The sequence below is a fragment of the Culex pipiens genome, chromosome 3, assembly GCF_016801865.2.
Source record: "Culex pipiens pallens isolate TS chromosome 3, TS_CPP_V2, whole genome shotgun sequence".
Lineage (NCBI taxonomy): Eukaryota > Metazoa > Arthropoda > Insecta > Diptera > Culicidae > Culex > Culex pipiens.
In genome coordinates this window covers 46,642,153-46,655,139 of record NC_068939.1, presented here as the reverse complement: position 1 = coordinate 46,655,139, position 12,987 = coordinate 46,642,153, and the positions used below count along the sequence as shown (strand labels likewise).

The 12,987-nt window shown below is 34.6% G+C and overlaps 1 protein-coding gene across 1 annotated transcript in view; it reads left to right on the top strand.

The window, feature by feature from the left end:
* Positions 1–9,680, top strand: part of LOC120412620 (uncharacterized) — a 72,405-nt gene extending 62,725 nt beyond the window's left edge. Inside the window, exons 2-5 of the mRNA XM_039573171.2 lie at positions 252–447; positions 7,731–7,943; positions 7,997–8,227; positions 8,293–9,680. Coding sequence (XP_039429105.1) covers positions 282–447; positions 7,731–7,943; positions 7,997–8,227; positions 8,293–8,441 — 759 coding nt within the window. The 5' untranslated portion in view covers positions 252–281 and the 3' untranslated portion in view covers positions 8,442–9,680. The remainder of the gene's footprint in view (positions 1–251; positions 448–7,730; positions 7,944–7,996; positions 8,228–8,292) is intronic.
* Positions 9,681–12,987: the final 3,307 nt, after the last annotated feature.

Below are 12,987 nucleotides of genomic sequence, written 5' to 3'. Positions count from 1 at the left end.
AGTTAAATTCAAAAATAAGGAAAGAATAATTAAAACTCCATAAAATCAACAACAAGATAGAATATAACAGTTTGAAAAACGATGATGGTAGCCAAAACAAAGAAAGCATTTAGATATCCATTTCAAACATCCTAAATGCACGGTTAAAAAAACACCTCAGCCTACACCCACAAAAAAGGCACTTTCAAAATCCCAACCTCAAAAACAATAAAAAAAACATCTCAATTAACATTCCACCCGAAATTGGCCAGGTCCTGAACCCACTGGACGCCGTCTGCAACATGCCCCGGCCGGACGCGATTTGCGTGAGCAACCTGCGAAGTGCCAAAAAGATCGACAAAGCCGTCCTGACGGAGCGGCCGGACGTGAAGATTTTCCTGCCCTTCCGGTTCTACTTCTACCGCGTGGAGGAGCTGTTCGCCGCCAACACGTACAACAAGTTTTTGGGTGAGTTTTTTTTTTAAGAAGTTTTTTGAAACATGTGAATTTTATTTTGAAAATCAACCAAGCGTCTCCATAAAAAAAAGAAATCATTATTAGTGCAGTTTTCATGAAGAAACTTGGTGAATCAACCGGTGTGTCTTCCTTGCTTAAATATTAAGCTTCAACCAACTTCAATATTTCCCTTACATCAGTGCTCGAAAGTCCCAGCAGGAAAAGCTCACGTTTGCACTCTATTCACCATCATTTGCCAAGTTATGAATTCATCTTCCGGTCCAGAAGAGAAGAGGTTCCACTTTCGAGCTCTATTTTCATTGCATATTTTTACTCCCACTCAAACTTTACAGAAACAGAATACGAGTTCTTCAACTCAGCGTGCATGCTCAAGATTTGATTTTTAAAGGCAACGGGTAATTTGACAAAGTTTTTTTTTTTTTTTTGAGGTTATGTTTTATTAAAATTACCTAACCTTTTCACATTTAAATTTGCTATTTTTCTAAACAAAATATCAAAAATGAGGAAAATTTCAGTTCAAATTTTAATTTAAAATAAATTGTACAACAATTGACAACAACAAAATTTCCAAGTGGGGGTGGAAACGGATGACAGCTGGTGCGTGACATGTGTTACTCATCCGGTGAGAGAGTATGACACACACACATATCCTTCCTGACGTTGGTGTGACAGTGAAAGCCACTTTGGGACGAGACTGATGAGGAACACGTGTTCGTCCCAGCGAATGAATAATTTACATCATTACTAGTGTGTGTGTATGTGGGTGTGTATCAACGCAGAAACGAGAACAGCTGAAAGCTCAACTTGTTCAGCTTCCTCTTCCGGGCAAAGTTTTCAGGATAAATCTGGGTTTCATTTTTGGATCCCTAAAGTCTGGCGGATGTATAATTTAAAATCAGGCAATAAACTTTTTTTATTTTTAAAAGGAATTTCAATAAATTCAAAACATGCAGTTCAAATTTGTAACTGACTTAAATATTCATAAACACATTACTTACAGTAAAAAAGTACAGAATAATTTTAAAACATAAATTTGGAAGCAATACCTGTTTGCCTAATTTTATGTAATTATAAAAAAATGTGCCGGGACCGTGGTGTAGGGGTAAACGTGATTGCCTCTCACCCAGTCGGCCTGGGTTCGATCCCAGACGGTCCCGGTGGCATTTTTCGAGACGAGATTTGTCTGATCACGCCTTCCGTCGGACGGGGAAGTAAATGTTGGCCCCGGACTAACTTAAAAAGGTTAGGTCGTTAGCTCAGTCCAGGTGTAGGAGTCGTCTTCCTGGGTCCTGTCTCGGTGGAGTCGCTGGTAGGCAGTTGGACTAACAATCCAAAGGTCGTCAGTTCGAATCCCGGGATGGATGGAAGCTAAGGTGTAAAAAGAGGTTTGCAATTGCCTCAACAATCAAGCCTTCGAACACCTAGTTTCGAGTAGGAATCTCGCAATCGAGAACGCCAAGACAATGCTGTAGAGCGAATAATTTGATTTGATTGATAAAAAATGTCTGATCTCTTAGAAATAAATATTGTCAGAGATGGTTAAGCTTTGTCATGACTTATACAGGTCACGTTTTTAAAAATCACAAAAAAAAAACACAATTTCATAGACACAACTCGACAACGGTGCACGATATCGAAAATTAAGCAAATTTTGCTTTTTGAAAACAAATTAAAAAAAGCAAATTTAAAAAAATGCAAATTTATGCGAAATTTCGAATTTTGTTTCCACGTTTTTCAATAATCAGGAATTTTCCGTAGAATTGGCAACACTGCCAAATGTATATTGACCAACTTGTGCCATAGCTCAAAATACGTCATTTTTTTCAATATCTAAAACTGTCCAAAAATAAGATTTTTTGTGTGAAAAGTCGAATTAAATATTTTTTTTAGAGTGTAACTATTTTTTTAGAACTCCTAAGCAATACCTACAACATATTATGTTTACGACTGTGCAAGCATTGAATGAAAACATATTTTTTATGACCCAGCATATTTTGAAGCAAATATATTCAAATATTTTTCCAAAACACAAAATTTTGAAAACTCTTTTCTATTTTTATCTCAAACTTTGTGGGGGCCTTCCCTATGACCAATGAAGCTATTTTGTGTCATTCGTTCACCCATACAAGTCTTCACACAATTCTGGCAGCTGTCCATACAAAAATGGTACCTAAATATTCGAAAATCTGTAACTTTTGAAGGAATTTTCTGATCAATTTGGTGTTTTCGGCTAAGTTGTAGGGATTGTTGAGGACTATTAATAAAAAATAGGTACACGGATTTTTTTCGATTTTTTAAGTTCTACCGCCGAGTTATGATTTTTTGAAAAATAGTAAGTTTTGGAAACAATCAAAATTTCATGCAAAAATTTTTTTGAGCAATTTTTTTTAGGTAAAATTTATAATGCAATCAAAAAGTACTTTATAGCCACCGAATTTCTGATTTCAGAGAAATATTTGCAGTTTTTCGATTTTTTTTAAAATAATGACCATGATTGTCTATTTCCGAAAATATTTTTTTAAGTTCAGAAAATTTGCTTTGAAAACGAGGCATTTTATCAAAATTTGGATTTTTTCAAAGTATCATGCCTCTATGGCTCAAAAGTTGAAAGTTTTTGTCCGCTAAAACTAAAACATATCAAACAAAATCGAAAATCCAAAATTACGTATTTGGGGAAATTCAGTTCTAGTGAAAAAAAAATAATAATAATAAAAAATAACCCCAACTTTTGGAGACATTTCCACAGTTTTACAGTTTTTGTGTAAACTACTATTTTTTCACATAACACCGCATTTTTCGAAAACACTCAAATTTTCATAATTTGTAATATTGGTATCAAATTACGCAAAATTTTGTATAGATTTACATTGATTTAATTTTAAATGTTAAATACTAAAGATTTCATTAAGTACCGAATTTTTCAAATATTACTTAATTTTTTTTAATTTGTAATATGTGTATCAAATGACGCAAAATCTTAAATAGATTTTCACTGTATAACATTTCTTAGTGCTAAATATCAAAAAAAAATACAAAAAACCATACTTTAAAAAGTACTCAAATTAAAAAAAAAACAAAAAAATAAAAACAACGCGAAATTTCGTATAGATTACTTTTTACAGTTTTGAATGTTAAATACTTAAATTTTCACAAAATATCGTTCTTAAAAAATACTCAAATTTTATTACACTTAAAATATCGTCAGCTGTGTGCTATCTCGTGACAACGACCATTAAGTACTTTTCGAGAAAATCGATTTTTAAAGTTTGATGATGAATATTTTCAAAACTATGAATGGTAGAGCCTAACTGTTTGAAGCAATCGGTTCGTATACTATCGCTTAACAAACGCTCCAAGTTTCAACTAATTTGGTTACATCAGTTAAAAGATACAGTAAATTATGTAATCAAAAATCTGAAAAGCACGTGTCACAAGTGTGTTTCGAAAGTAAAATTGTACTACGTGTCACAAGTGTGCACAGAATTCCCATACAAACTAAAATAGGCTTAAATCAATAGTTGAACCGACTTAATCAGTATATTTTCAAAAACAAAAGATTGCATTGCCTTTAGAAAGTGTGTGTGTGCATAAATTTGTGAAAAACAAGAAATTTTTTCCACATTTTCCAACAACATGTATGACGTGTCACAAGTGTGCACGATCATTTTGATGATAAATTGGTCTATGTCACAAGTGTGTATTGCGATATCCGGGAAACGGAAGCGAGTTTCCAAAATCGGGTTAAAGCATCTTGTAGTGTTTGTTAAGTACAGCAAAACGTTATCATTAACTCATTTTCGACCAAAATGGTCTATGTCACAAGATAGCACACAGCTGACGATATTAATGCACTTGAAATTATAACAAAATTTCACTTCGGATAATCGAACCACATTTCGAGCGTTTTTTTTTTAAGTGGTCGTATAAACCAAATTTTCAATTTTTGCTTTTTGAAAAATTTATAATTTGGTTTATAGGATCTTTTAAAAAACCTCTAGATTTTTTTTTCGTTGTCTTAGATTTGATATAGAGCATAAGTATGACCCATTAACTACTCTAAAATTATTTATAATTTTTAAATCTAGATGGCGGTGAAATAATTGAAAAAACTAACTTAATCCACCTATGTGGTTGATGCCTTCCTCATTTTGAATATAAGTGGTTTGCTAGCTATTTTTTTTTAAGATCCAGAAAAATAAGTACACAGATATAACTTAAGTGGTCATAACTCGAGACATGGTTGCCAGATCATCAATGTTGTGGACTCGTGGGAAAAGTCTCTCGATTACCTAACCAACGATGGGTTGGATGATGGATCTGGACATCGTTTTCATACATTTAAGTGAGATCCGGCTTCAAAAAAGTACATCAATATCACTCAAGTGGTCATAACTCGAGACAGGGTTGCCAGATCTTCAATGTTGTGGACTCGTTGGAAAGGTCTCTCGATTACCTAACCAACGATGGGTCGGATGATGGATCCGGACAACGTTTACATACATTTAAGTGAGATCCGGCTTCAAAAAAGTACATCAATATCACTTAAGTGGTCATAACTCGAGACAGGGTTGCCAGATCTTCAATGTTGTAGACTCGTTGGAAAGGTCTCTCGATTACCTAACCAACGATGGGTCGGATGATGGATCCAGACAACGTTTACATACATTTAAGTGAGATCCGGCTTCAAAAAAGTACATAAATATCACTCAAGTGGTCATAACTCGAGACAGGGTTGCCAGATCTTCAATGTTGTGGACTCGTTGGAAAGGTCTCTCGATTACCTAACCAACGATGGGTCGGATGATGGATCCAGACAACGTTTACATACATTTAAGTGAGATCCGGCTTCAAAAAAGTACATCAATATCACTTAAGTGGTCATAACTCGAGACAGGGTTGCCAGATCTTCAATGTTGTGGACTCGTTGGAAAGGTCTCTCGATTACCTAACCAACGATGGGTTGGATGATGGATCTGGACATCGTTTTCATACATTTAAGTGAGATCCGGCTTCAAAAAAGTACATCAATATCACTTAAGTGGTCATAACTCGAGACAGGGTTGCCAGATCTTCAATGTTGTGGACTCGTTGGAAAGGTCTCTCGATTACCTAACCAACGATGGGTTGGATGATGGATCTGGACATCGTTTTCATACATTTAAGTGAGATCCGGCTTCAAAAAAGTACATCAATATCACTCAAGTGGTCATAACTCGAGACAGGGTTGCCAGATCTTCAATGTTGTGGACTCGTTGGAAAGGTCTCTCGATTACCTAACCAACGATGGGTCGGATGATGGATCCGGACAACGTTTACATACATTTAAGTGAGATCCGGCTTCAAAAAAGTACATAAATATCACTTAAGTGGTCATAACTCGAGACAGGGTTGCCAGATCTTCAATGTTGTGGACTCGTTGGAAAGGTCTCTCGATTACCTAACCAACGATGGGTTGGATGATGGATCTGGACATCGTTTTCATACATTTAAGTGAGATCCGGCTTCAAAAAAGTACATCAATATCACTCAAGTGGTCATAACTCGAGACAGGGTTGCCAGATCTTCAATGTTGTGGACTCGTTGGAAAGGTCTCTCAATTACCTAACCAACGATGGGTCGGATGATGGATCCGGACAACGTTTGCATGCATTTAAGTGAGATCCGGCTTCAAAAAAGTACATAAATATCACTTAAGTGGTCATAACTCGAGACAGGGTTGCCAGATCTTCAATAATGTGGACTCGTTGGAAAGGTCTCTCGATTACCTAACCAACGATGGGTCGGATGATGGATCCGGACATCGTTTACATGCATATAAATGAGATCCGAATATATGTGAAAACACATTTTTATACATAACTTTTGAACTAGTTATCGAAACTTCAAACAATTCAATAGCGATGTATGGGACCATGAACCAAGTCGAATGCAACCGGTTTGATCAAAATCGGTTCAGCCAGTGCTGCGAAAACTCAGTGAGAATTTTGGTCACATACATACATACACACACACATACACACACACATACACACACACAGACATTTGTTCAGTTTTCGATTCTGAGTCGATATGTATACATGAAGGTGGGTCTTTGAGCTTTTAATAAAAAGTTCATTTTTAGAGCAGGATTATAGCCTTACCTCAGTGAGGAAGGCAAAAAGCATTTTTGCCTTCCTCACTGAGGTAAGGCTATAATCCTGCTCTGAAAATGAACTTTTTATTAAAAGCTCCTAGACCCACCTTCATGTGTACATATCGACTCAGAATCGAAAACTGAACAAATGTCTGTGTGTGTGTATGTGTGTGTGTATGTGTGTGTGTATGTGTGTGTGTATGTGTGTGTGTATGTATGTATGTGACCAAAATTCTCACTGAGTTTTCTCAGCACTGGCTGAACCGATTTTGATCGAACCAGTTGCATTCGACTTGGCTTAAGGTCCCATACATCGCTATTGAATTGTTTGAAGTTTCGATAAGTAGTTCAAAAGTTATGTATAAAAACGTGTTTTCGCAAATATCCGGATCTCAATTATATGTATGTAAACGATGTCCGGATCCATCATCCGACCCATCGTTGGTTAGGTAATTGAGAGGCCTTTCCAATGAGTCCAAAACATTGAAGATCTGGCAACCCTGTCTCGAGTTATGACCACTTAAGTGATATTTATGTACTTTTTTGAAGCCGAATCTCACTTAAATGTACGTAAACTATGTCCGGATCCATCATCCGACACATCGTTGGTAAGGCAATTGAGAGGCCTTTCCAATGAGTCCAAAACATTGAAACTATGTCCGGATCCATCATCCGACCCATCGTTGGTTAGGTAATTGAAAGGCCTTTCCAATGAGTCAAAATTATTGAAGATCTGGCAAGCCTGCCTCGAGTTATTACCACATAAGTTATATCTGTTTTTTTTTTCTGGAACTAAAAAAAGCTGAAATGTGTGTCCAAACCACTCATATTACCCATTTTTGGTAAAAATTGAGGAAGGCATCAACCACATAGGTGGATTAGGTTAGTTTTTATTTAAAAGACAGTTAAATATTCACATTGGACTAAAATTAGGTTGCAGAATTGCATTTGTTTAGTTTTTGATTTGGAATCGATATGTAAACTGAATTTGTACCAATTCTCTTCAATGTTCGATAATTTAATAAATATTTAAAAATGAGCTCAATAAAATAAAAAAACGCCTTTATTGTATGTTAATAAGTTTTTTAAAAATCAACAATTAAATATTAATCCAAAATCCTTTTTCTCTCAAACAAAACAGTTGCCCCCGGCGGCGATCACCTGATCTCGCTGATCGATGAAATCTCCTACGTTTCGCCGCCCTCGCCGATGCTGTCCCAGATCGAGGACATCCCGCCAGAGCAGTTCTGCAACGGTGACAACCGCCCGCCAGACTGTGGCCCCAACTGCATGTGCACCCACACCGTGGACATTCCGCTGAACGCGATCGTCGAGGTGGTCCTGGTCGATGAAGGTAGGATTTTCTCGTGATTATTTTGGAAGATCGAATCAAACTTTTTCAAACAGTTCAACAGGATAATCTGAGCCATCCGTTCCATCTGCATGGGCACTCGTTCAACGTGATCGGTATGGGCCGGTCGCCGGACACCAACGTCAAGAAGATCAACCTGAAGCACGCGCTGGACCTGGATCGCCGTGGGCTGCTGCACCGGCAGTACAATCTGCCCCCGCTCAAGGATACCGTGGCGGTGCCGAACAACGGCTACGTCGTGATGCGGTTTAGAGCCAACAATCCAGGTGAGTTATTTTTAAAAAAAATAAGCAGGATTTTATTTATAACAATTCTGCGTCTTTCTTCCTAGGCTACTGGCTATTCCACTGCCACTTCCAGTTCCACATCCTGATCGGTATGAACCTCATCGTCCACGTCGGTACCAAGTCCGATCTGCCTCCGGTGCCACCCAACTTCCCGCGGTGCGGTAACCACATACCTCCCATCAAGTTTAACTAAGTTAGAGTAAATACGCGAAATTTTGCGTGAATCGTTGCGAAGAAGTGGAAGCCATTCCACCGAAAAAACGAAAACAAAGATGGTCGACTTGATTAGAAAAAAAACACACTCACACACTCTAACGCCAGAGAGCTATTACATAGTTTGAAATTTCCGTGTATTTTTTTGTTACTTTGTTTTGATACGTAAGCGCTTTTTAGTCGTAATTTAGAAGTTTTTTTTTTGTTCGTTTCGTTTATTCTAAACTTTTGGCTAAACGTTTAGTTAGGGTAAACAATGAATGTTGTGCAGTTGGCGTATACGTCAGCGGTGCCATAATGGCGGCCGCCATAATGAAAACGTGGTCACGCCACGTTTTTATGGCGACTGTCGGAAAACATCGCAATCTGTTTAAACGAAAAGTTTGAGATTCTCCGCAAATCTTTACAACTCCCCTATTTCCTAGTTAATCTTAAACAAAAACATTTACTCCCCCCGGAAGAAAAACATAACCAAGGTAATTGTAAGAATCGGGAAATGAAACTTTCTCATCGATATAAAAAAAATGTGGAGAAACGAGTCGTAGAAGAAGAATATGTAAGTCAAGCCATGTTAATGAAATTTTATAGACTACTATAAACGCACCCAGCTTCGTAGAGCAACTTTCCAGTCTTGCGGAAGCAAAGGAAAGCTTCCATTTGTAAACTTTTGTTTGCTATAAAAACAAAAACCTTCTAGTAACCCTTTCCCCTTGTATCACGCTCCATCATTGCAGAAAAAAAGCACTTACATTTTACATCCTTCGACATCATCCCCAAAACCAATAGCAATATTCTCATTTTAAGATGTTAATCTCTAAGATATTTAGTACGTTGTAGATAACTGATACCAAAAGACAAACACAGACGCGGACGAGTTTGGAGATGTGTTCACATGATAATCTTCCCAAACACAAGAGATCAAGATTAGATCAGAAAAACAAGCAACAATGTTGTCCGACTCAATTGAAAATTCAAACAGTTTGTGCAGCATGAAAAGTGCAGCTCAAGCACTCCGACCCAATAGAAAGCCAGAGAGAAAATCCAGTCGAACGAGACACGTTAGGGATTTAATTGTAATTTATCTCATCAGATGAGGGGATTCGTCCTCTTCAGTGAAGATAAGAAGTCGTGTTTGTATTTATACTAGAGATGGATTTGCAAACAAAAACGAAAGAAAATAAGTGTGAATACCAAAACGAGATCGTTGAATCTTGAGAGTAAATAACTGTGGTGTTTTAATAAATTAGTTTTTGAAAGAAAAATGTCCCATTTGCAAATATAATTTGTATCTTCCATAGCAACTAAAGCTACATTTTATTTGAAGTTCGAATTCCTTTAAATTTTTGAAATTCTTGAATTTCTTGAAATTTATAAAATTTTTTGAAATCCTAAAATTTTTTAAAAAAAAATCAAAACAATTTTAAAATTTTTAAAATTTGTAAAACTTTTGAAATTTTTAAAATATTTAAAATTGTTAAAATTCTTGAAATTCTTAAAACTATTAAATATCTTGAAATTATAGAATTTCCTCATTTCTTGAATTTCTTGAATTTCTTAAATTTCTTGAATTTCTTGAATTTCTTGAATTTCTTGAATTTCTTGAATTTCTTGAATTTCTTGAATTTCTTGAATTTGAGTGCGGTGCCTGTGTGGACGCGCAGTCCTGTTTTTTCGTGTTATTTTCCGTCTCTTTTATGTCGCTATTTGTGTACATGGGGTGATTGGATTTCTTCTGATTCGTGTTGTTTTCATCTCTTTTGTGTCGCTGTTTGTGTGCATGGGGTGATTGGTCTTCTTCTTCTTCTTTTTTCTTTATTTTTAGTTCGCGCGTTCGTTGGCCAATGAGTTTATTTTTGTCCTCTTTACATAGTTTTCGATAGAAACGATCCGAATTCTTTTTTTTTTCGAGACAAGCAAGTCGTATTGCTGGATTAAGTCCTTTCTATATCATCGATGATCGGAAGGCACGCCGACGAATATTTTTTAAGGCTTATGGTATAAAATCATTTTAATGAATAAAGCCCTTCTTACATCACCGTTGATCGGAAGGCACGCCGACGAAGAATTTCTGGAGGATCGCGGTCGAATTAATACTATATTTAAAATTCTAGATAGCTATCTTTCGGATTCGATTGTGAGTAGCGGGACTTCGCGGTTACTATGCAACGTATTTTTTGGAGTCTTTTTATATTTTAAATTTATAAGTCCTTCTTTTATCATCGTTGATAGGAAGGCACGTCGCCGGTTAAGTTCGTTTAAGTTATTGTTTTAATTTCATTACAATCGGTTACGTGGTGTCCTGTTTTCTTTTCGTTTATATTCGTTGATCGTAATAATTTATTCCAACTGGCAGCTTTAGTATTAACTCATCTACTATTTTTGACATTTGCTCGCGTTATCTTAATTGTACCAAATAAAAATATACTGATAAGTCCAGCCCATAGCACTACCGCTCGGTTGGCACGCGTTCGATTAAAACAAACTTTTTAAATAATCAATTATTTATCTTTCCGCAGCCGGCTGCCTAAGATTTAAAATTTCAACCGATAAACAAAATGCTCATGGTCACATCACTGCCACTCGTGAATCCTGACCTCATACCCATCTACTAACCCCCTCAAAACTCATGTGATACTTTGTCGGAGAAGCAGTCGATTGGGCGGTCTCTATCACTCAAGTATCGGACTAACATTCCCATCCACTTCCCCGTGACCCTACCACTGGTCGTGGCCGGCGCCGGTATTGATCAGCATGATAGGGGCCTTTGAGAAGTTGCGAAGCGAGGAAAGATAGCACCCACTTATCTTCCACGGCTCGTGGATGTAACTTCTGGAGGTCCTGGTCAATAACGGAGTAGCAACTGCGGGTGGGCACCTATGCTTATGCTTATGCTTAATTTCTTAAATTTCTTAAATTTCTTAAATTTCTTAAATTTCTTAAATTTCTTAAATTTCTTGAATTTCTTGAATTTCTTGAATTTCTTGAATTTCTTGAATTTCTTGAATTTCTTGAATTTCTTGAATTTCTTGAATTTCTTGAATTTCTTAAATTTTTTAATTTCTTGAATTTCTTGAATTTCTTGAATTTCTTGAATTTCTTGAATTTCTTGAATTTCTTGAATTTCTTGAATTTCTTGAATTTCTTGAATTTCTTAAATTTCTTGAATTTCTTGAATTTCTTGAATTTCTTAAATTTCTTGAATTTCTTGAATTTCTTGAATTTCTTGAATTTTTTGAATTTCTTGAATTTCTTGAATTTCTTGAATTTCTTGAATTTCTTGAATTTCTTGAATTTCTTGAATTTCTTGAATTTCTTGAATTTCTTGAATTTCTTGAATTTCTTAAATTTCTTGAATTTCTTGAATTTCTTGAATTTCTTGAATTTCTTGAATTTCTTGAATTTCTTGAATTTTTTGAATTTCTTGAATTTCTTGAATTTCTTGAATTTCTTGAATTTCTTGAATTTCTTGAATTTCTTGAATTTCTTGAATTTCTTGAATTTCTTGAATTTCTTGAATTTCTTGAATTTCTTGAATTTCTTGAATTTCTTAAATTTCTTGAATTTCTTGAATTTCTTGAATTTCTTGAATTTCTTGAATTTCTTGAATTTCTTGAATTTCTTGAATTTCTTGAATTTCTTGAATTTCTTGAATTTCTTGAATTTCTTGAATTTCTTGAATTTCTTGAATTTCTTAAATTTCTTAAATTTCTTAAATTTCTTAAATTTCTTAAATTTCTTAAATTTCTTGAATTTCTTAAATTTCTTAAATTTCTTAAATTTCTTAAATTTCTTAAATTTCTTAAATTTCTTAAATTTCTTAAATTTCTTAAATTTCTTAAATTTCTTAAATTTCTTAAATTTCTTAAATTTCTTAAATTTCTTAAATTTCTTAAATTTCTTAAATTTCTTAAATTTCTTAAATTTCTTAAATTTCTTAAATTTCTTAAATTTCTTAAATTTCTTAAATTTCTTAAATTTCTTAAATTTCTTAAATTTCTTAAATTTCTTAAATTTCTTAAATTTCTTAAATTTCTTAAATTTCTTAAATTTCTTAAATTTCTTAAATTTCTTAAATTCCTTAAATTTCTTAAATTTCTTAAATTTCTTAATTTCTTAAATTACTTAAATTTCTTAAATTTCTAAAATTTTCTTAAATTTCTCAATTTTTTTAGATTTCTGGCCGTTTCTTTTTTGTAATTATAAATATACAAAGAAAGCAAAAATGTAAAATTATAAAAAACTTAAAATCTTAAAAACATGAAATCTCATCATCGACAATTTTCAAAAATTCAAAAGATGTTTAAATCAACCCAAACATACTGAATTTCCATTGAAATTTTTAAGTTTTTTGAAAAAATATTTTTATGCCCCCTGATTTTTCGGGCCAATTTTGTACCAGCCTTATTGGAACATAACAAAATCCCAAAAGAGACTTCTAGATATTTAAGGATTTACCTTCCTCTGTATTTTAACAGAACAAAAAGCTTTAGAGTAAGTTAATTTTGACTATAACGTATTTTAAAGTT